This window comes from Cyclopterus lumpus, chromosome 23, assembly GCF_009769545.1.
Source record: "Cyclopterus lumpus isolate fCycLum1 chromosome 23, fCycLum1.pri, whole genome shotgun sequence".
Classification (NCBI taxonomy): Eukaryota; Metazoa; Chordata; class Actinopteri; order Perciformes; family Cyclopteridae; genus Cyclopterus; species Cyclopterus lumpus.
The window spans coordinates 9351865-9374570 of record NC_046988.1 but is presented as its reverse complement, the minus strand read 5'-3'; the positions used below and the strand labels follow the sequence as shown (position 1 = coordinate 9374570).

Sequence of the window (22706 nt, the reverse complement as noted above, 5' to 3'; positions counted from 1 at the left end):
TACATCACTCCTCACATTCAAAGACCCGATGGTTATGACACCAGCACAGGTGTTACGCGATGCGCACTCCCATGCGCACGCCATCTGACGCTGATACATAATGTAAAATGCAAAACATGACCGATTTGAAGGGGCCACCTGCTGAGCTGATGATGAGTCCCTTGTGAGGGTTTACAAGCTCATACAGAGAAATAAATCATAACACACACATGCACAAACACACACATACACACACACACACACACACACACAGTGGCAATTGAGGATCTGGCTGCCACAGAAGAACACACACACATGGCTCTTTGCAGTCACGGCAATAACCGTGAGTGCACAGAGTCATGTGTGTGTGGGCACGGCATTGATTTTTGTCTGCCCCCGGGGAAATTTGTCACCGCATCAAACGCCTAACCAAAACTTATTTCATAAGTGAACGTGGAGCTCAAAGGGTTTTTAAAGACTTCCTCGCCTCTAATTTGCTCCTAAGTCGTTTTTCCCATTCAAGATATTTGAACGCTTTTCGTGCAGGTCCTATTGCATGATGCATGAGGATCATTTGCAAGCGTAACAATGGGGAATATGTGCTAAATGGGGGCGTTGCTGGGGGAATACCTGCGTGAAGCTCCGACTCATATATTCCCCGGCACTGGCAGGTGGCAACACTGTCTCTCCTCTGCTTGTATTTGTGGATCTAACAAGACTGAAATGTGTCTGACTTTAGCTCCGCGTGTGTGTTTTGAGGAAATTGTGACATTTGCAGCTACAGTCGGCAGTTGCACAGTGGGATGCAGCAATGCATACATGAACGCTGGGCATGAATGCTGGCAGGTGTCGAGCGCTCGTGTTGAAACACACACAGACACACGCGTGCACACACACACTATCATGGTTAAAACTCACAATGAAGCACTGTTGGATAGCACTTTTGTGTAGCGGCAGGGAGAGTCGAAGCTGCAGGTGGCTGGCTTGGATCAAGTAGTCTGGTGCTTTCCTCCAATGAGCTACGAGAGACACAAGCTTTAGGCTCCTGATGTGATTCGGCCGATCGGAGGAATACAATATTCAAATAACATACGTGCGAGAGAGTGGACACAGGCATTTTGAGGAAAATAGTGTGAGGATGGAAAAAGAAACACTAAAGACGTGAGCGATAGCATCAGGACTAAAACTGAGATGATAAGAAAGTAATTATTTATTGATTTGCCCAATTAATCTCAGTCATACAGTAGTTTGTGCATGAGAAGAGGTGAGTTATCAAACTAGTCTTTAATTTGAATGGCGGTTTCCCTCCAGTCCATCACAGAGGTTCTGTGAAAATGATAATCTGATTTCATTATGAGGAGATAAGCAGTGAATACCCCACACTGATTCCAAAGCCTGGAGTAATAACAGATACCACAAACTGTCGGATTGCCCTTTTTCCTGTGAAAATGTCCCAAAAAATGAAAAACCGGATGCACTCGGTGCCGCTTCACCTGTCAAATCGTCGGCATCACCGCTAGATTTGTTTTCAGGATATTCAAAAAGAAGTGGGGGACAGATGGCTGCGTGTTCTGTGTGTGACTCGCGTTGCTATTGTTCCAAAATGTGCAGGGCATTGCAGTTGTTTGTGTGCTAGTGGGAGAGAGAACGTGGTAATGTTTCAACAGAGGATTATTAAAGGCTGTAGCTTCGGGTCCCCAAGGCCTCCAGCCCCGTGGACATCGTCACCTCTCTGATATTGGCAGCGGTTGTGCGTGTGTGTGTGTGTGTGTGAACGGACTCAAATGTTACCCCGGCGAGTCGTGTGTCTGCTCATGTCTCAAATGCCCAGACAACATTTCACCAAAATTGTCACTGCATGCTTGTGTGTGTGTGTGTGTGTGTGTCTTTGCGCCGACATTTGTGTAACTACTGATACTTGCACCGCCACCTCAATCACCTGCCATACCCTGTCCTCCAGACAGCCCTCGTGACCTTCTCCCAGCAGCAGTTGCAGATTCATCGCCACACTAAATCTTTTTTTTAGACTTGAGCGCAGCCTTTAATAAGGTTCCTCTTGAAATGTAAATTGACTGAGGCGGTAGGATGGTATTACAGCTCCGGCCTCTTCAGCAGAGCTTCCTGTGTCACTGTGGTTAATTCATTGTCACCCTGAGCATGTAATACCTGCCGGGTGAGAGGGGTTCAATTTCAGGTTCCATCCTATATTTTCCATATTAATGTTACCACCTTAACACTGTGAACCGAATGTACTCTGCAATGTAAGAATGTGTGATATGGCCTTCGGCTACATAAACTATCTTGAGTCTTCATGAGTCTCATAAGAGCTCAGTTATTCATTACTTTTTCTATAACTTAATGGTAATATTGTTTAATTAGAATAATAAATATATTTTTCTGTGGCTAGAAAAATGAGGGTTTGTTGACGGCAAACTCAGTTTAGATGGAGAGTTTAGAAGGGTTAAGCCTGAGGCAGATCTATATGCAATCAATAGCTTCAATCTCGTGGAGTGTAATCCAGACCTTCATCTGGACTTGGCTTGTTTGCTGCAGGTCATGCTATCCTTAACTCAATTAGGTCACCGTCATGCCTTCGGATTACAGACACCTTGGTACATTTAACCAAGTGCCACGTTTCACTAATATTATTGGTTTTCCATTTTGCCATTGCCTGTCATTTAAAAAAAATATTAGAGCATATTTTCAATTTGTTGCCCACTGTATCATTAGATCTTTGATATTAACCCAAACAATAGTTGTATATTGATATGTATTGAGCCATGCTAGTGGCGTGGCTCCAGGAAAGGCCCTTTTCTATCTGTTGGTTGGTCCACCACTTTATTCCAGACTGAAAATAACTAGAATTATTGGATGGATTGCCACAGAATCTTTCATGGACCCGCAGAAACATTTCTGTTATTTGGTGAAATGTCTCTTCGACTACTGGATGAATTACCATGAAATTTGGTACAGGCATTGAAGGTGGCGATATGATGAATCCTAATTACTTTAGTGACTGTTACTTTAGTGCCATTATAGCGTGAACATGGTTTATGATCGAATCTTCAAAACCATTGCACGTCCGATCAGCCTTGTTGTTCCTGCCAATTATCAAATGCCAGGATGCCAACACGCTAAACACAGATGGCAAACATGGTTATCATTCTACCTGCTAAACATCAACATGTTAACATGTCATCATGGGCATGTTAGCATGGATGTAGACTCGTAATCCCTAATCAAATCTTGTTCATGTTTACCTCCTTAAATGTAGGCCTGCTGAAAAAGCTCTCTGGGCCAGTATCTAACCCAGTACCTCATGTAAAGTGTCAATGGAAAGCTAAAAGAACCAATGACTCAGTTCTTATCATCTATTAAAGGTGTATGTTGTTGTGACCTTTAAACATCTGGATGTAGTGTCTAGAGTCTGGATGTAATCTATGCTCTCGATGACACCTCCAACACAGCATACAGCCGTCTGATTTTGGTGATGTATTCAAGTGTGGAATGACACCGGTGGACATGAAGGGGTTAAAAGGAGCCTGGTACTGTACTGTGTATACATTTAAAACAGCTCCCGCATCTCCTTGTCTTGTTCCGTCATTTTATCTCAGTTTTCTTCTTTGTAATACCTCTCGCTTTTTCTCCTTCTCCGCTCACGCCTTTATCAATCTCATCTTTGTCACTTGTGTTCATTTACATTCTGCAGAATAGTCTCTTTCCCATTCCCTTTGTTTTTCCTCTTGCATCAGTTGTCATCTCTCTCTCTCTCTCTTTTCCTAACCTCTGGGCTTTTTTAAACACTCTTCTGATTTCACATCTCTTTCTCTCTAGCTCAGATCCCTCTCGAGCCTTTTTCAAGGAATCAGCACAGCACCCCCCCCCCCCCCCCCCCCCCCCCCCCTTTATCAATTGGTTGTTTCCCATCAATTAACTCATTAATTATTCGTTCTATGCATCTTCTTTCTTTCTATCTTTCTCTCCTCTGCCTCCACCTCTCCAACCCACCCTAATTTATGGTTTTCTCCCCCCCCCCCCTCTGTACTAAACACTCCCTCTCTCTCATCTTTCATTGTTTCTCACGCGCTTCTTCTTCATTTTCTTTGCTCCCATTGAATGTTTCTGTCTTCTTGCTCCGTGCCTACCTTTTATGCTGTGTTGTTTCTCTTCTCTTTCAGCCCTTCCTTTGCATCTCTGGGCTTTTATTATTTTGCCTCCTTTCATTTCGCCTGTCTGCTTTTTGTTTGCTTGTCAACAAACAAACTAGGCTGCTATTCTTTTCTGAATATGGTGGAGAGCATGCACAGGGTAAAGACAGTAAAGGAAATATATGTGTTGTTTATTGCCAAGAAAGAGTAACAACGAAGTGCGATAAAATGGGGTGATGGAGTTACCTTTTTGTGCTTTCCTGCACTGCACGTATTGTTTTAACCTTTACTTTTCTAGGCTAGTAATAAAGAAATGTTTTTGTTGCTTTTGGATTTTTCCAATCAAACTCCTGAAATCTCACTGACCAGGTGGTGCGCCAGTCAATACAAACTCAAACATTGTTCTAACCCCACAACACGTCATTATGAAAATGTGAATGAATACATTGGAAAAGAAGTATCTCTATTGTAAGTAGTTATTTAGTTGTTGTATTTAGTTTCTGTGGTTGTAAACTGCTCCAAGAAAAGGAACAAGAGTCAGAGTGAAACGAGACACAGAAGCAGAGGGCCAAACAGTGAGAGGAGAAAGAGAGACAGATGGACCCAGACAGAGCCCGGGCGACAGGGATGAAGACACCCCAACCGTCTTCATCCTGGTAAATGAACTTGGTGAGGTCCCGCTGTGCCAGTCCTCTCCTCATTAGACACAGACCGCGGTTGGCTGTTAGAGGACTGAGTCAAATACGTAAACAACTCTGGGCTCTGCACCGCCAGATCAATTTACAGAATGTGTACCTTCCTTCTCGAGATCTCTCTCCTCTGATATCTCAGTCAGACACTCTTCCTGATCTAAAAAAAAAAATAAGTTCATCCAAACCACTCTAAAAAATAAATATACTAGAGTGGACACATTAAAAAAATTAAATTCCTGACTAATTGTGTGTGTGTGTGTGTGTGTGTGTGTGTGTTTGTGTGCGCGCATGCACGCACACACACATTCTAGAACATACCCAGTCCTCTCTCTGTGTGTAATACAGGGAGGGGGGTAATTAGCTTCAGACCACTGCCATCTATCAACTTAATGCTCAGACTCTGGCCCCCGACAGCTCCATTACCGCCAGACACACTCTCTCACACACACACACCTGCACACAGGCACACACACAGGCACACACACACACACACACACACAAAAGATGTACATTCACTCATGTTATTCACACACACTATTTTGTATCAAATCATGCAGATGCCTTAACCGAGATTTATAATGTTGACTGATTAATGCTTATTTGTTAAACAGTTGAAATAACAATAAAAGACAAAAGCAATCTGAGCAATACTCGGACGAGAGGCTTGTTGCAAACCAAGAACAGCTGGTGCACCTTTAAGGTCAGCCCACTTTTAGTGATCCTGGGCCCGCAGTTGTGGCTAACTTGTGGGCTAACTCTAATCTGCAGGTGGCGAGCAATACATAGGAAGTTGGGATGGGTTTTGAGGAGGTTTGGCATGTATTCACCAACAAATAAAGTGTACACACAGCTGTAACGTATCTGCTAACGCCCTGGCGGAAACCCTGAGTATGGCAGGCAGAAACACAGCTGACAACCTTGCGGCTGAAATAAATTAGACTTAGGCTACTGGAGAAGTAGCTGCATGTGTTCGCAACAATGCAGGCGACACAGTGGCTGCCGACTCTCCCCGAGGGGTGCACTGGGGGAATAAATCTAATCAAAACTAGTGTCTCAAATAACCTTCTTATTTTAAAACAACCGCAAGTTGTTATTAACACAAAATCCGCCTCAAAGCCAAATATCTTTGATTTCTCTTTGACCTTCCGAGTGGCATTTCAAAAGGTCACTTTTAGCCGTTCATAGGTTACTTTGGCTTGAAAGCAGAGCACAGGCTGATGATTATATAATATTCCTCACTTTGAAGCAGTTTCACGAGATGCAGTTCACATTTTCTTCAGCATCGTTCGTTTTTACATAATATCGACGGTTTTAACAGATTAGTGGCTTTCACTTTGAGAATGAGTGAAAATCCAAATAGTGGATTTCCTCAATTTTGGAGGCAGGAAAGACGCACACAAAAAGCCACTGTCCTGGATCATCAGGTCTTTTAAGGTCCAAATCCGGCTGTTAGTTATCTGCCCAGCTCCCCACCGGGATTGGGCCTAATCTATTGTGAGGGATGAAACTGTTTCTCACTATCGCCAAAGCCATTAAGGAATAGACTGTCTATAGGTGGCAGGAGTTTAAGGACAGCTATTCCCAGAGACTGCATCCACCCGAAGATTTTATTACACCCTGTTTGTTTTACTGATAAGAGGAAAAAAACAAGACTTTATTAACTCCGCCTAAATGCATTGTTTGGTCTCATAAAGTATGTGACGTGTGCTTTTCTTTTCAACAACACATGCATAAAACAAAGTTGTGATGTGTCAAACATATCTCTTTGAAATGGCTGGTTTATATATGAGGTGAAATGTAGAAATGGCAGTAAAAATGGATGTTAATTTCCACACAAATGCACCTTTTCTTACAATTTAAATAAGGCCTATTGTGAGATTGGTCGAGATCATTTGTCATTTTTAAAAAGTAGGATCCCGAAAAAAAAAAGATTTGGTAAACACAGTTCTCGGATAATGGTCTATGTTTGCGTCACTCACCACGAAGAAAAGTGCTATTAAGAAAGATTTGAATAAATACTGCTGTTTCTGCTCCTCCAGAAAAATTAGATGTCATCAGCCTACTGGAGTGCATTGCTTATTGTCATGGAGAGAAACATATTAGTTAGTTTAAATGGCCTTTGCTTGGAGGGGAACACAGTTCAATGAAGGATTAATCTGCTACATTATGGCCAGGGGAAGTTTATTCTGTTTTCTCTACTAGCAAGCGCAACGATTTCATATCTTGTCCTGGATCGGCCAATTTGCCGATCAATGTCAGCCACAGCACATGAAATATATCAGCTATTTGTTCTTGAGAAGAGTACAGGCTTCTTATACGGTTTAGTGTAGAGATGCAGAGCCTGAGTGCTGGTTCAGAAGCTTTCTGCCTCTAAGAATAGTGCAGCAGGGTGAATGAACACTGCAGTGCTGAAAGACCTTTATCTTTTCATGCACACTAGAAATGTTGGAGATCTGGAGAGTCTTGGGAACATAGTTTCAGATATACAACAAATATCAATAAATGTATCAAACGCTGTTCAATAATCAAGGTCTTGATGAAACAATACATTTACTAAGCGTGTGTCTAGTGTTGATTGGATCGCCACATTCACCAGCAAACACATATTCTTTAATCATATACTGTGTACACACACACACACACACATTCATTAGTGCAAATGGAATTAGAGGGATTGGAGGCATAATCTTCTTCCCCAGTGATGTGGGGGGAACCAAGCTGTTAATTTCCCGCCTCCAACTACAACTCCGAATCTACTTGCTTTGAAAACGGATGGAGTCACTCACGACTTACAGCACATGAATGATTTACGACACTCGCATGCCACATGCCATCAGACGTTCTCGAATGCGTGTCCGGGGGGGCTTTCTGGTTGTGTGGCTATAGAGATATCTGCAGAAAATATTCATTATTTTTAGAAAACACAGGTGGTCTGTACCCGCTGCAGATATGGGATGTCGCTGAATCCGTTTCCTCTTACTCAGTAATGACTGGAAATATGACGAGAGGATGTACACAAGCGTGTGTGTGTGTGTGTGTGTGTCTCATTTTCCAAGTTTGCCAGCTTGAGAGTGAAATAACAAAAGATCAAAGTAGCAGGTTGCCCAGGTCACAGGGTTACTTTCCCACCGCTGTTGTAAACAGACACATATCTTATTTCCCCAGCCATGCATTAATTTCTCTTTGAAATGGATATTCCCCTATTTAGATACAGATAGAGAGTAAAGGGACAAGTGAAACAGGGGAGTCACACAGCAGCACGCAAACAAACAAATACACATTATCCACAAAAAGCCACAAACACATGCACACAAGTTGTTTTACCAATTGTTTTCCCTCTGCTGGTCCAGCTTTTGATTGAACTCGTTCATTTTTTTATTTGTTTCCCCGCTATCTTCTATGAATTATACATACACGTCCTGAAGTTTATGAAAAGTTTCCTATTGTTTTCCCCAGGCAGAGAGGACCAATAACAGAACTCCAGTGTCCCAAACGTGAACTCCTCCCAAGTTCCCTGAGCGAAATGGAAGATTATTAAACCGCAGACTAAACAAAAGAACAAAACAGTTCTGTTCCAAAATTAGATATCCCCCAAAAAAATAAAAAAATGAGATGCCATCCACTCAGGGGGCTAAATCGATCGCCATCTTTGAAGAAAAATGTATTCTCTTTATATCTTTTCAACACTCTTTGCTCGAGGAGGTGATTGAATACTGGTCAGAATCAGAATTAATTCAAAAACGTGTTTTTGTAAACTCCTGAAACAAGGACACCGCTTCTGGAAATTCTGGGCTATTCGGGCTTCAGCGCCACCAAAGAAAGAGGACACATTTAGAAGATCCAGCAAAACTCAGGAGAGATCCCTGACCTTTCAAAATGGCAGAGGCAAGTGTAGATGCAGGGGGCAGCGGCCTCACATGACGCTCCAAGGGAATAAAGACAGTGAGTGATGGGCTTGAGAAAGATTCCGCTCACACACACACCGTCCATCTCAAATCTCGCCATGCAGCATCAGCGGGTTTTACTGGGTTCAGCCATTGCAGACATGTATATGTGTGTGTGTGTGTGTGTGTGTGTGTGTGTGTGTGGTTGTGTGTCAGAGACAGACAGCTGACACACCTTACGTTTGGGTTTAGATTGGCAGATGAGGCTTTCTTCCAATGAATGCCAATGAGACGTCTGTCCAACATCTGTGTCTGTGTGTGCCTGTGTGCGTGTGTGTGTGTGTGTGTGTGTGTGTGTGTGTGTGTTGGCAAGTCCAGGGTCTTCCTTTGCTGTCCCCCTCTGTCAGAGGAAAAATCAATCTTCCTGTCAGCCATCTAACACCTTCCACCTGTTACACCACCTATCGCCAGTAATAGCTGTCTATTTGTGTGTGTGTGTGTGTGTTCTGTCTTTCTGTTAACCCATGTCTCCCATTGGCCTGTTGTGCTTTTCGTCCCTGTTGCCTCTTTTGTGTCCGTCCGTCTGTGTCAAAGCGCCTTCTCTCGGCTCTTCATCCGTCGGCCGTGACGTTGAAGTTGGAAAATGACGAGACATTGCATCACCGGCATACCTTTGTTACCTCTCTTTCTCATTTCACATTCTGATTGCCAATTATTTATCACCTCAGTCTCTCTCTCCTCCATGCTTGTTCATTCTCAAATTGTTTTGTTTTGCTTGTTTCACGTCCACCAATTTGAATTTGAACACTCGTGATAGCAACTTCTCCTCACATCCAGGAGAATTATTAATCACAGCCATCCCGCGAGGGAGCGCGAGGCATTTATAACTCTCTTCTGCATATAGATCTCAGTAAAACTATGCATGCAGGCGTGAAAATGATGCTAATTATCACAGCCTGACTCCTCCTTTTTTATCTTACCTTTTTAGTAATATATTTCTGCTGGTGGGCGAAGGAGTTGATTCTGATATAGTAAATATGATGAATAAATTGAACCATTAATCTTGAAGACAGACAGTCCTCCTACCTTGTGTTTCAGTACGCCGACTGTAGAAACTAATTCACAATTTCTTCTTGGCTCTCTCCCCTTGTTGTCCAGATCCCTCAGATAAGCTACGCCTCCACGGCCCCAGAGCTGAGCGACAACACGCGCTACGACTTCTTCTCCCGCGTGGTACCGCCGGACTCCTACCAGGCCCAGGCCATGATGGACATTGTCACGGCGATGCAGTGGAACTACGTGTCCACGCTAGCGTCTGAAGGAAACTACGGAGAGAGCGGCGTGGAGGCCTTCGTCCAGATCTCTAGAGAAACTGGTAGGAGCTCAGACTGTGTTAGATGTGAGGTACCAAAGGTGGGGGGTGGGGGGTGGGGGCCGGGTGGGGGGGGCCACTGAAGTATAAACCAGCGGTTCTCACGGTAAGGTCCTGGGTCTCTCGGGAATCTGTGATGGGGCGCCTGGGTAGTCCTCATTACATTGAGGGATACCACCTTTATAAGATGGACATTTGTAATCCTATGTTGCACTTTTACCTCTTCCAATATCAATATAGCGTCATCTTCCAAGAAGATTGGTAGATCAATATGCATCTGTTGGTGTTTGAGACTTTTGACGTGTTTTTAAGGAAAAGTATGGCATCCATGACGAGAAGATTTTTTTCGTACAGTTCTCCAGTTAAAAAATAAAAAGCAGCAACGTTTACAACTCTTTCAGTTCGTGGTGTGTCACACCTTCACAGAGCATTAGGTGGCGTGCCTCTGGTGAAGGACATCATTTAAATGGACTTGAGAGCGACAGCTGAACTGTACAACCAATAACATCAAGTTTTCCACTTCTTTTCCGCATGTTGCGATGTAGTAGCGATGATGTGCCGTTTATATTGCACTGTGGGGCACATGATCGGTGGCTTTAGCCTGCAATTTGAAGAGATATATAGAAAGAACAGAGCGGAGACCTGTTGTTTGCATGTCTCGGGGGAAACTCCGGGGATAATTCCCACTTTGGGTAAATTGCAGACTGGCTGTGAGCGGAGACCGACAGTTATCATGGCGAGCATCTGATGGACAAGCGCTGCCGTCTTCTTGACTTTCTTTTTGGCTCTGTAAGTTTGCAACTTTTAACAATGGTGCAGGCTATCGCATTGCATCAAGTCAATGTCTAAAATGTTCGCTTATGACGCCTGGGAATTAGCAGCCCATGCTCTGAATACGTGATTACAAGAAGGCTAGAGATGCTGGAGACAAATTAAAAGATGAAGCCAACATTAACTGTCTCAGTAAATATGTTGAAACTTTCGATCTTTTATTGAGTAGTGGCAAGAGAGATGAGAGTAAATTAAAGTAAATGAGAGTGACAGATATACTGAAGGGGAGAGAAACCCAGAGAGACGGATCGCTTGTCTGTTTTGATGCAAGACAAAAAAGCGCTCCCCCGTGGTCCCGCGTTTGGTAGAACGCCGCCTCAAATCAGTTTATGAAATCCTCCAAGTGGTGTTGACAGATCAAAATGCTGCCGGTTTCCCCCTGTTTGTGTCTCAAATGTTTATTGAAAACGGATCACGTTGGATGTTGACAAATATTTACAGATTGACGGGACTAAAGACACGCAAATAATCCATTTGACAGAGTATCAGTCGAGATGTTCCCATTTGCACGCTCCATCCTTTCCTCCAGTCTCCTCCTTTTGCTCTTTGGGCATTGTTTGTGCGCTGATGTAGAGATGACAGCTGTGCGTATGTGTGTCTGTCCATCACTGTCTCGTGTGTGTGTGTGTTTGGAGGCGGCTCGCCCACGGCCGTGGGCTCCGTCGGTCTGCACATAGATGTGTACAGTGGTGTCAGATCAGTGTGTTTGCCTGAGTGTGCGTGTCTGCCACTGTAAAGGCTAAAGCAGTCCCCGGCAGTGTGTGTGTGTGTGTGTGTGTGTGTGTGCAGTTGTTTACTCTGCGGCACTGCAGATGTGAACCGAACCAAGAAGATGAAGGGACGGGAGAGTAGAAAAAAAGCAGTGTGAAGTAGAGGGCCGAGGAGGGCAGAGGAAAAAAGTGACCGAAGAGGGGGAGTTCACTGTCTCTGTAGGTGTGTGTGTGTGTGTTATAGTTATGACTCAAGCTGTAGAGTGTGAGAAATAGAAGGGGAGTGACAGAATAGAAAAAGAATGGGACAAAGAAGTGGGAACAGTGACAGAATAATAATAGGGCTTCTAATATAGATCCACAGCACTCCCTGACCCTGCAAACGTACACACAGATACATCGCACACACGCACGGTGAAACATATTGCGCGGCACAGGTGGACACCCCCTAGACACACACCCACACACACACACACACACACAGAGCCACGGGGAATTTCTAGGTGATTAATTTGTGATTGCAGTGTAATGATTGCAGCTCACGATGCACTCTGCATACTGATACCAAGCATCCATATTAATTGGTGTGTAATCGTTCACTGATGATTCTTGACAATGTTTTTTGGGCCGCGCAGTAGAGGTGTGTGCACGCATTTTGATCAGCGGAAGGTTTTTTAGAATAGAGGCTCGAGTGTTGCCAGCGTAGGTCGGGGGGGGGGGGGGGGGTTACAGGGTGTGTGTGGCATGGTGCTGGTGCCAGTTACTGAACCAGTTTGAGTCGGCCCAGCCATTCCTCTATGGACTCGTCTTGCGCCTTTTCTCGTATAACACATTGAGAAAGTTCAATATTTACTTACTCCAATACATTATTTGAAAGGGAATATGTCCTACTTATGTTTGCTGCTCCACAGCTGCGGTTTTGTCTGCACTCCCAGGAGGAGCTGTGGAGAAAACTCTGCGCAACTACTATTTTTTTCAGCCACAATGGCAGTCAGCAAAATATTGTTGTTTCTAAAGAACTGCTTAAAAGGGAAAGCTTGAAATAACACTGGATTTGAGGTTACTGCAAAAAAAAGAAGAAGAAGAAAATGGATGCCAACCCTGGATACTGGTGTTGAAAACTCCGACCTCCACATTTTTTTACGGCTTGAACACAATTTGACTTCGAAAGTCATCTCATCCTGTGTTTGTCCAGCAGTATACAATCGTGAAAACATTCATTTTTTTTGCAGTTTGCTCATCCGTGGCCACATCCTGAAATATATTCGCCATGACTTTTACAGCGTATGCAGCCTGTGTGCTGTCACCCCCAGCCATGGCTTTCCAGTCATGCAGAACTAGTAACAGGCACAGCTCAGTGAGCACGGGCCAAACGTGTTTACTCATCATTAGTAACTGTTCACATACTGGGCGCATAATATAACGCTTTTTGTTGTTTGCACTCAATAAGCCAACGTGGACGGTGATTAAAGGTTAATCAACAGATAATGTAAAAGGCCAACCTCGGGGGAGAGTTCTCTTCAAAGGTCATGTAGTGGTCCATTTTTTGGGTGGTGAAATGGGCATCGTTTCACACGCCAATGGGAAATCTGTCTCTTTTCAGACGCTGGAGGGAAAGGTGTTTATCTCACCGATAAATGTGTATAAAAAGTAGTTTTTTATTTTATTGTTTCGGTCTTCCAGGGCGGGTTGAAGGACGGTCTCTCTTTCCTATATATCAGGATCTGTAGTGTTGTGTCGTGTTTCCTGTTTTTATTTTGAAGTCCTTGTCTCTCGTGTCCTCTGTTTCACTGCACTTCCTGTCCCTGTGATTGTCTGCTCTGTCCCTGATTGTTTCCTCCTGTGTCCAATCACCTGCACCAGCCCTCTGTATTTAAGTCCTGTTTGTGTCATTCCCCTTTGTCGGTTCGGCTTGTCTAGATCGTGGAAGATCTTGTGTGCGTGTTTTGTATCCTGGTTTTTTGAAGCCTGTTTTTGGAATCCTGTTTAGCAATAAAGTTGCTTTTCCATCGTTGACGGCGTTTGGGTCCAGTGTCCTGTTTGCAGCCCCACATAACACTATATGCCAAGCTGCTGGTCGACTGTGCGTGGAAGTAGGCGGCATATGGCGCCACATCGTGCCACACCGCCTCCTACATCGAGCTGTTTGCAGCATATGGACCGCTGTACTATAAAACAAAGAGGTGGCAGTTTACTTTCCAGAGGAATCTTTTAAATCAAGTCACGGGCTCTTTCTCCTTCCAGTAACCTTCCTCACCTCCCCGTGGAATCCATCTGGGATTAAAACCACCACATCTACATTCAGCCACACGGCAGACAGAGTTGCGTGCGTGTGTGTGCTGTGCAAGCATCGAGACAGAAGGTGGACTTTTGGTCAATGAGAGGGGAGTGAGCGTGAAAGAGGCTCAGAAGAGCCACCTCCCCTTGACTCTGGCCGGCCTTCAGAAGCTCTGCGAGGCTGTAATGAAGAAGGGAAGAAAATGAGCAGGAGAAAAAAGGGGCTGAGAGAAAATAATTAAACGTTTATCTCCAGATTCATTTAATTAGTTCTCTGGCTCTAAACTAAGCTCCCCGCCTTTTTGCTTAGCTTTGCTTGCCTCTTTAGTTCGCTTTCAGTCCACTCTCACCCCACAATGGAGTCGGCCCTCGTCATTATCCGAGTCTCGCGACTGGCTTATGTTGTTTTATTCAGATGGGCGGAAACAAACTTTAATTGAAATGCATTGGGATGCATACGACACGTGAAATAAGTTTATTTCTAAGCACGTATGCAGTATTCGTAGACCACACCAGTGTTGGAAAATCACTTTGCTTTCATTATAGAAATGATAGTATATCTTATTATTCATGAGGATATTAAAATGAATAAGGAACTCTGCTCCGCCATTCTGACAATATAATGATCTCGGAAACGTATTTTGATTACTCTACATTTCGACGTGCATTATAAATATAATCATATTTAACGAAGTTGTAATTAAAGAGCTGAGACACAGACCGATATGCTTGACGCGGCGTATGGATTCTCAGATATATCACTCAGTGCTTGTGCTGAATGCAAAGACCCACAACAGATGCATGCTCAAGAAGACGCAGTACAAGGCACACAAACACGCTCCCCTAACTCACACTCGGCTGACAACGTGTTTTAGCCTTCTGTGTCTCGTCCTTGATTACAACTCCGCCTCACAACTTAAGACCGCTACTCTTCATCTACACACACGCAGACACACACACACACACAGACGGGGAGCGCGGACACCAACCCCATCCATTTGTAACTAATTACACCAGCCTTGGTTTTCATCTCAAGGTTGAAGCTGTCTTTGTCGTCTTCATGAAAGGGCCTCAAACTCTCAGTTGCTTTGTAGGCTTGTTTTATGCTGTTGGTTTGTGATTTGCGGTCAGTTCGTCCTTGTGAAATGAAGCTCTGGTATTTCTTCAAACTTTAATATATGCATTTCTTTTGAATGTCTCTTTGTACAGTTTTCTTGTCTCAATGCTGTTGCTTGCAGTGGAAACAATACAGTATTTGTTTTGCATGCCTTGGTGAAAATGGTGTGTGTGATTTTACTCTGAACTATAAATTATCTTGAAGAGATCATTAGCATCTTTCCAAATCTCCAGATTCTATTATAATCCAGTTTATGTTAGCCTTATGTTGCCAATCTCTCACCTGGGTGGAATTGACAATACCTATTAGGAGCTAACAGCCCTCTGCAGATGGCATTAGTATTGCCAGAGGACATCCAGAGATGGTAATTATTACCTGAGCAGCACTCTGAATTCCATCCCATCAGGCTGATATAGCCATTTTTAGCAATTTTCCCCAGCCAACTCAATATTAAGGCCAACAGAAATTACCCTCTCATTTCCATGAAGAACTCTAGGGTTGCACGCGATTCTTTATCAACCTATGAAACCACCAAACCATTTTCAACCACGTCTCAGTGATTACTAGTGGTAGGGGATAATTAGATGTGCCTCCCACAAAGCAGTTTTGCTGGTATGCAGTATGTTCCAGAGCAAATTTCAAGGCCCTGTAGCTGGAAACATAAATCTGCCTTGTTTGAAACTTAAACTTGACAATATGTGATTCAGCTCAGAGTATACCGGCAAAGTTACATTGCAACACATATACTGTGTGAGTTTTTGATGGTGTCGGCCACGTTTAAATGTGCATTAGTGCCCGTGTGTCGCTTTGTGATATACATTCAATGTATTAAGTCCCTTTTGGCTTCAATGGCTTGCTCAACAGAGTTGATAACTTCTCCTATTCCCTTCTGTCAGAGTTAGAGCTGGGCACACAGGCACATAGATAATGGGAGAATAGTGTGTGTGTGTGTGTGTGTGTGTGTTTGTGTGTCCACTTATTTCCCATCTCTATTTGGCCTCTTCAAGTCCACCAAGAGATCGGGGATAGAAAAAAACTCAGCCAGTTGCTGCTAAGCCCCCAAAAGTAATTTCAGCAATATTACTGCACTGTTTGGTACACAAAAGTGTGTGTTTATGTGTGTGTCCTGAAGTGTGTGTGCGCGTGTACATGTCCATGAAGTGTGTGCGTGTGTTTGTGCAGCTCATGTTCACAAGGTATATGTGTGTTTGCATCGTGATTTCATGGATCCATGTTTGTTTACGTGTGTGTGTATATAAGTGAGTTCACGTGTATGCGTTGTGTGTCGGTGTTCTGTTTCGATGTGTGTGTGTGTGTGTGCGTGTCTGCGTGTGTGTCAGTGTTTTTAAGGGGAGAAGGAATCTGCCTGCGCAACTTAAAAGCACTTTCAAGCCTCTTCACCGTTCTGCTCCAGTAACTTTATTTTATTTATTTTTCAATTTTTCATCTCTGCCTACAGAAGCGCTCTGAGGTCACGGTTAAAATAAATGACAAGAACCATCGTTGGCTGACATGATACAAAACAAAAGTAATACTTGTTTTTACGTTGGTCTTAAAGAGTTCCATCCAAAATACCCTCTCCCCTAAAACACCAGGCAAGAGGTGACATCATTCAGTATGCATGAACAACTAGAGTGCATGTGACTACAGAAAATCATATAGTAAGTATATCAAAAGTCAAGGAATACAACTGGTGTTGTTCAGAGCTTTTCCACTGTAAAACATTTGGATATCACCAAATATTTTAGCATGAAGGAAACAGACAGAAAGATGGATGCACTTTTTTAATCATGAGAAAGCCTACAAACAAATACCTACAGATGTTATAGATATATAGAATACAGATTCATAGGCCGGAAGTGTTCAAGAAGCGGACTCTAATTAAAGCTTATATTTATCTCATGTCTTCACATCCTCTCATTTGAATGCAATCCATATTTCATTAGCTGTAGTAAAAAATGAAAAATAATACCTACTGTCATGTGAATGGTTTGAGGAAAAGGCTTAGCAGAGCTTAGTGGCTTTTTAGCTGGAAACGTCATTTGTAGGAAATTAGATTTACAGTCAGCGATCAAAGCAGAATTTAGCTCTGATGTTGTCAGCTTTCATGATTACGTCCAAACTGTTGTATGTTGTCGCAAAAAAAGCAAAAATAATTCATTATTTTTACACGACAAATGAATGAATGAGAAACACAAGACACCAGATGTAATAATGAACCAAAAAAAACCTAGAAACAAAGAAACGTGTATTACTGTCATGGTGACTGATCACTTTGAAACCTGACGTCTATTTGTACCTTTCTTAAAAAAGGAAAAAGAAACATGGATGATAATAACTCAGAAATCACGGCTTTCACAACTGCAGCCAGCAGATGGAACTAGCGTTAACCAAGCATAATTAATAACATTTCCATTCCATTCTTCCTGCATTAGTCCCATTTACTTCAGGTCAAAGGTCACCCTGAACCCTGTGTTTTCCGTTCAATGCCTTGATCCATATCAGGTTTTGGTAGCATTTGTCACAAGTCAGTTTGTTTGTACACATGCAAATGTGAAAACCGTGATAACTCTGACAATCTGTGGCAAATCAATCTTTCTTCGCAACATACGAGGAGAAAATGCATCGCAAATATCTTTTGAAAGTGATTTCCGGTTCAGTGGCCAATCGTTCCCGGATTGCAGTTACAATGATTAACAACATTGAAACTGAACCCCCGGTCCTCGGCTGGACCTCGAGGCGGACTTCCCCTTCCCCGCGTCTGTCTCGGAGAACATTGGGGAGATATTATTGGCAGGACCAGATCCGGCCTGGTACACACACATCTTCACACACACACACACACACACACACACAGAGACAAATGAGTCCTGCTGTCTCCCACCCGGCAGGACCGGCAAGGTGGGCACCGATGAACGCACCGTGGACGTCTTTGTTACTCTCCGCCTCGCTGCTAATAAATCAAACTTCGATAACTACTCAGGCGTGTGCACGGACTATAGCGTCCTCTGTCTTCTCTCTTCTCCTCATTTACACACACACACACACGCACAGCAGGCTGATGGATGGTGGGCTGGCAGAGGCAGATTAGCTGGGAGTGAATGGGGAAGAATTACAACTCTGTCGGCGCTATTGCATTGTTGCTTCGACTAAGATACATGTCGGATCGCTGGAATGCCGGATTCCAGGGAGAGTAATCAATGTACTCCATCTGTCTCGTCTGTTTATTTCGCTCAAACCATTCAGAGTTGTTATTATTTCTCGTTTCTCAACGATATCTTGTCGGCTTCACTCTCTCTCTTTTGCTCATTGGCCTGCCATCAGCTGTCCTTTCCACTCTGTTATTTCTGGGGTCGAGCGACTGGCTTAATGGGCGACGGCTTTAATCACGTTAGAAATGTTCTAGGCATGCTCCAGCACTTGTCCTCTTTCCATATAATTCTACTTTCCTCTCTCTTTTTTCTTCTTCACAGTTCACCGTCTCCCCTATTACTTTTTAACACTTATGATCTCGCTGTTCTCCTTCTCGACTATCTGTCATCCGTCTGTGTTTGTTCCCAGACTTCCAAGGCATTCAAAATCTCACTCTCGCACCGTCACTCTTGTGGAATTACACAGGAGTATTCTAACGTGGGATTTCTAAGATTCGCAAAGACTTCTTTTGGAGATGGTGGAAAAACACCTTCATCCAAAATTTACAGACGGCCGAGTTTAAAGGTTTTCTCAACTCTTGTAAACTGAAATCAGATTAGAATTTTTGCCATTGTTTGCCATTTTATTATCTGTAAATCATTTTTTTATTAAAGAACACACAGAGAAGGAGCGGAAGAATATATACGGCGGTATGACACAATCACCAAGCTTAAATCAGATGTGAGAGCAGACTGTATACATCTCCAGCTTTTGTTTGCATCTTTAAAAGTGTATTTTTACCCTGAAAGTTCAACTTCTATTTCATATTCAACAGTCTTGAAGAATTCAGTGTGAAGAAGTTGATGTCTGACCCAGACGGAATAATTAAGTGCAGCGAGATGTACATTCATGTCAACTGCGAGGCAAAAAGAACACAACAGACCTATCTAACATAACACAGAAGGAGAGACCTACAGGAAGAGAGATGGATGAAGTGCATCCACTAACATTTCTCCAAATGTCCTCAAGGGAAACTGAGCTCTCTTCATCTGATACAATCCATCTGTCTGAACCTCGCTTCCTACACCGTACGATCGCAAACTTTGTTTTAAATCTCAAGGCAATCTCAGTTGTATAAAAGAAAAGTCAGACGAGTGCCGCCTATCAAAGTCCCCGTGCTTTTCTTACATCGGCTGCACTCATATTTACATCTTTATGACTGTTGATGGCGACAGAGGCAGTGCAGACCCAATTATGCAACGGAGTTGGCAGTGGAACCTGAGAAATGATGGATAATGACTGGGGGGGGGGGTTGGAGGCAATTCCAACACGCGCCACTTTAACAAGCGTAGCTGTGTCTCCATAGTTTGATTCTGACGGAGTAATTTATTCCCACTCCGCCAGCACGGAACCATGGATTTAAAAGTTTCACCACTTACCCGAGCCTTCCCCATTTTTCACTCCAGAATGAAACTATTATTATTCAAAAGAGAAATGGGAATCTATGCAGGCTTAGACATGGCCTTATATCTTCACTAAGTTTTTATTCTTCCCCTCCCTTTGTATTTCCCACTGTTTTCTTGTCTTTTGAGTTTTTCATTACGTGGTTCTGGAGTGTGTTTAATTTGTCTTGGATGAACACTGCCTTCCTGTTTATGCCTTTTCTTTTTCTGTCTCTGTACTGAATGTTCAGATGGTGTGTGTTATGTGTAGCCACAGGAACTGAACCCAAACGCCGACAACTTTGGAAAAAGGCAACTTTATTGCTCACTCCAAGACTAATTCCAATCAGAAGAATCAAGACGGACTCACACACGTGATCTGTAGCGATCAAAACAAGACGAACTGACAAAGGGGAATGACACGAACAGGGCTGCTGCAGGTGATTGGACACAGGAGGAAACAATCAGGGACATGGCAGACACAGGGACAGGAAGTGCAGGGAAACAGAGGACACGAGAGACGGGGACTTCAAAATAAAACAGGAAACAAGACACACAACTACAGACAGTGTGAATATGGAATAAAACATATTGTTAATACAGGCGAAATACACCATGGTTGGGCCATGTTGAAATTCCCCTATTGTCAATAGTGGAAAAAAAGAAAACGAATTATTCAAGGATAGATAATACATCTACACTGTTTAGACAGTAAGTACTATTTTACACAACTGCATGAGGAGATCAATAAATTGTCAGGCCAAAACGATTGCCATTTGAAGTTTGCATTGAGACTTTTCATATGAAACTTTGAATCTTTGTCGTCATATTGTCACCCTAAAAATGTAGTGAAATGTGATTTTTGTGTTATTGTGGTTGTATAAATGGAATTCACGGTTCACTTTTGTTGGTGGCAAGCTGGAGAGTGAACCATTTTTAGAGCCCAATGAAAAACATGTTGTGAATTTTGTAAATAATGACATGAAAAAATACATTTTGACATTTAAACTGAGAAGACAGATCATTTTAGAGATGATGAACTGAGCTTCCCGTTACCCGGTGGGTGTGCGAGAGAGAGAGAAGGTGGAGTATTGCACGAAATGTTTCTGTAAGTTATTAATAATAATAATTTGAATGCCAACATTATGAATGAAGCTTTGAATTATTCAACACAGCCCTTTTAAATTAATTGCACGCTGTGGCGTTTTGGTTCCGTTGGATGCTCAGTTTCACGACGGGAACGGAGATTTGCAATCTTTCCATCTCTGGTCCGGACGTGTTTATTGCAAAGCGTTACAAATCACTTTGTTCATATTCTCTGGTCGTCCTTTCTTGTTTGGGTTAAAACCAAAGAATTGCCAATTAGGAGCACATTATTTTTGCTAACAGCAGTGAACATCTTTCCTGCTGGAGTTAGGGTTACTGTACACTAATAATTACTGTTACTTTTTTTTCATACACTCCAGCAATGCAGTGGGGCTGCAGATTGCTGACACAGCACCGTCCACCATGCGAGACCACCTAAACTTAAACCTACGCTTCATGCCACCCAGAAAAAGGTCAACACCGTGAAAAGAAGAATATTAAAAAGGAAGAGATAACAGATTGAGAAACATTCATTGAGTAATGGTGATGAGATGAAACAATATTTATTTTAACCCAGAATTTTCATCTTCATTTACTTCCAATACTGACACACACACACACACACACACACACACACACACACACACACTTTTGTGCAACCCAGGTTTAAGGAAGCATGACTTATTATCTATCTTGTGTTCTTTCTGTCACACATTAAGCACCCATTTCGATGCCATATTCCCTTTTCATCACTTAAACATTTCAGGTCATGAAAATGTCACCTTGGGTTTAAATTATTGCAGCATCTGCCAAGCACATTGTACCACACTCCCAGCTACGCATATACAGTATGCCAGCTATTAATATATGGTTATAAAAGTTCGAACCGAGGTGAAACAGAGGTGAACATAAATATTACAGAACTATACTGAGGCCACCTCCCTCTTTCTCCACATATTACGTCTTCCCACTCTAAAACGCGTAAGGCACTTACCCGTAAGCCTCTCATAAGCTCCAGCTGCCAATCAGTTGGCTATTCATCTACTACTTTAATATATGCATTGTAGATTGTTATACAATTGTTTTGATTACTCAAATTCCAAGTCGTCACGCATGTGTGTTTTATGATCACGACCCTTTTAGAGAAACATGCCTGTCTGTCTCTATCATGTAGACTGTATTGCAAGTATAAGCCTCCCGTTTGTGGCATAATCAATACGACATTCTGGTCCACTTCTGCCATCTATTCATCAAGTACACACTGGATAACAGGCTACTTAGGAAAACACTGGAAAGTGGCGCAGTAAGCATACAAAAAATACACTTAAAGCGCTGCGTTTTCCATACATGCGCCAGACAGACGCTTATGGGCTGAATGAATGAAACTTTGATTTATTAAACCACTACTGTATTTAAATACGGATACATTTCTGTACATAACATTCCAAATGGGACGCGGTTGCAGCATTCGCAGACAGCTGACGGGAAGTCAAACTTGGATCGGACTATTAACTAGCGACACAATCCCAATTAAAACAAAATGCAGTTATGCTCATTGTGTTCACAAGCTGGGGAGACGATCCAAACATCTGGGACTTGCGTGGCGTGTGCCAAACCTGGGAGACGAATGATGTAACAAAACACTGGCAACCTGCAGCTTCAAGTCATTTAAAGCAACATTCAACATCATTTGATTGACTCGCCGTCTGTTGGCTTGAAAGGTGTCTGCGTGGTGTTTATTCCCTGCTCTGAATGATGCACCATACCATACGTTGTACGGTGCAGTATGTATTTAACAATGCAAAGGGGAATACATGCGAAAAGACAACCGCGGTGCTCAGAGAATCCGACTGCACTTACACTAGGGTACGTCATTATGATTATTGATGTGTGTCCGCCCTGGGGGACGCCACAGTGTTCTTAAGATGGACTACGAGAAGCCCATCCTACGTGCATTTCTTACCCCGTTGTTTCATGCAGGCTTTATAAGCAGCTCTCTCAGTGACAGGCGGCTTGTGTGCAAAGGAGAGATTCCG

The 22706-nt window shown here is 43.0% G+C and overlaps 1 protein-coding gene across 3 annotated transcripts in view; it reads left to right on the top strand.

Annotated features, from left to right (window-relative positions):
• grm8a (glutamate receptor, metabotropic 8a) overlaps positions 1–22706 on the top strand; it is a 190796-nt gene that overhangs the window by 62324 nt on the left and 105766 nt on the right. For all 3 annotated transcript variants that reach the window (XM_034526034.1, XM_034526035.1, XM_034526033.1), the window contains exon 2: positions 9862–10078. In XM_034526034.1, coding sequence (XP_034381925.1) covers positions 9862–10078 — 217 coding nt within the window. The remainder of the gene's footprint in view (positions 1–9861; positions 10079–22706) is intronic.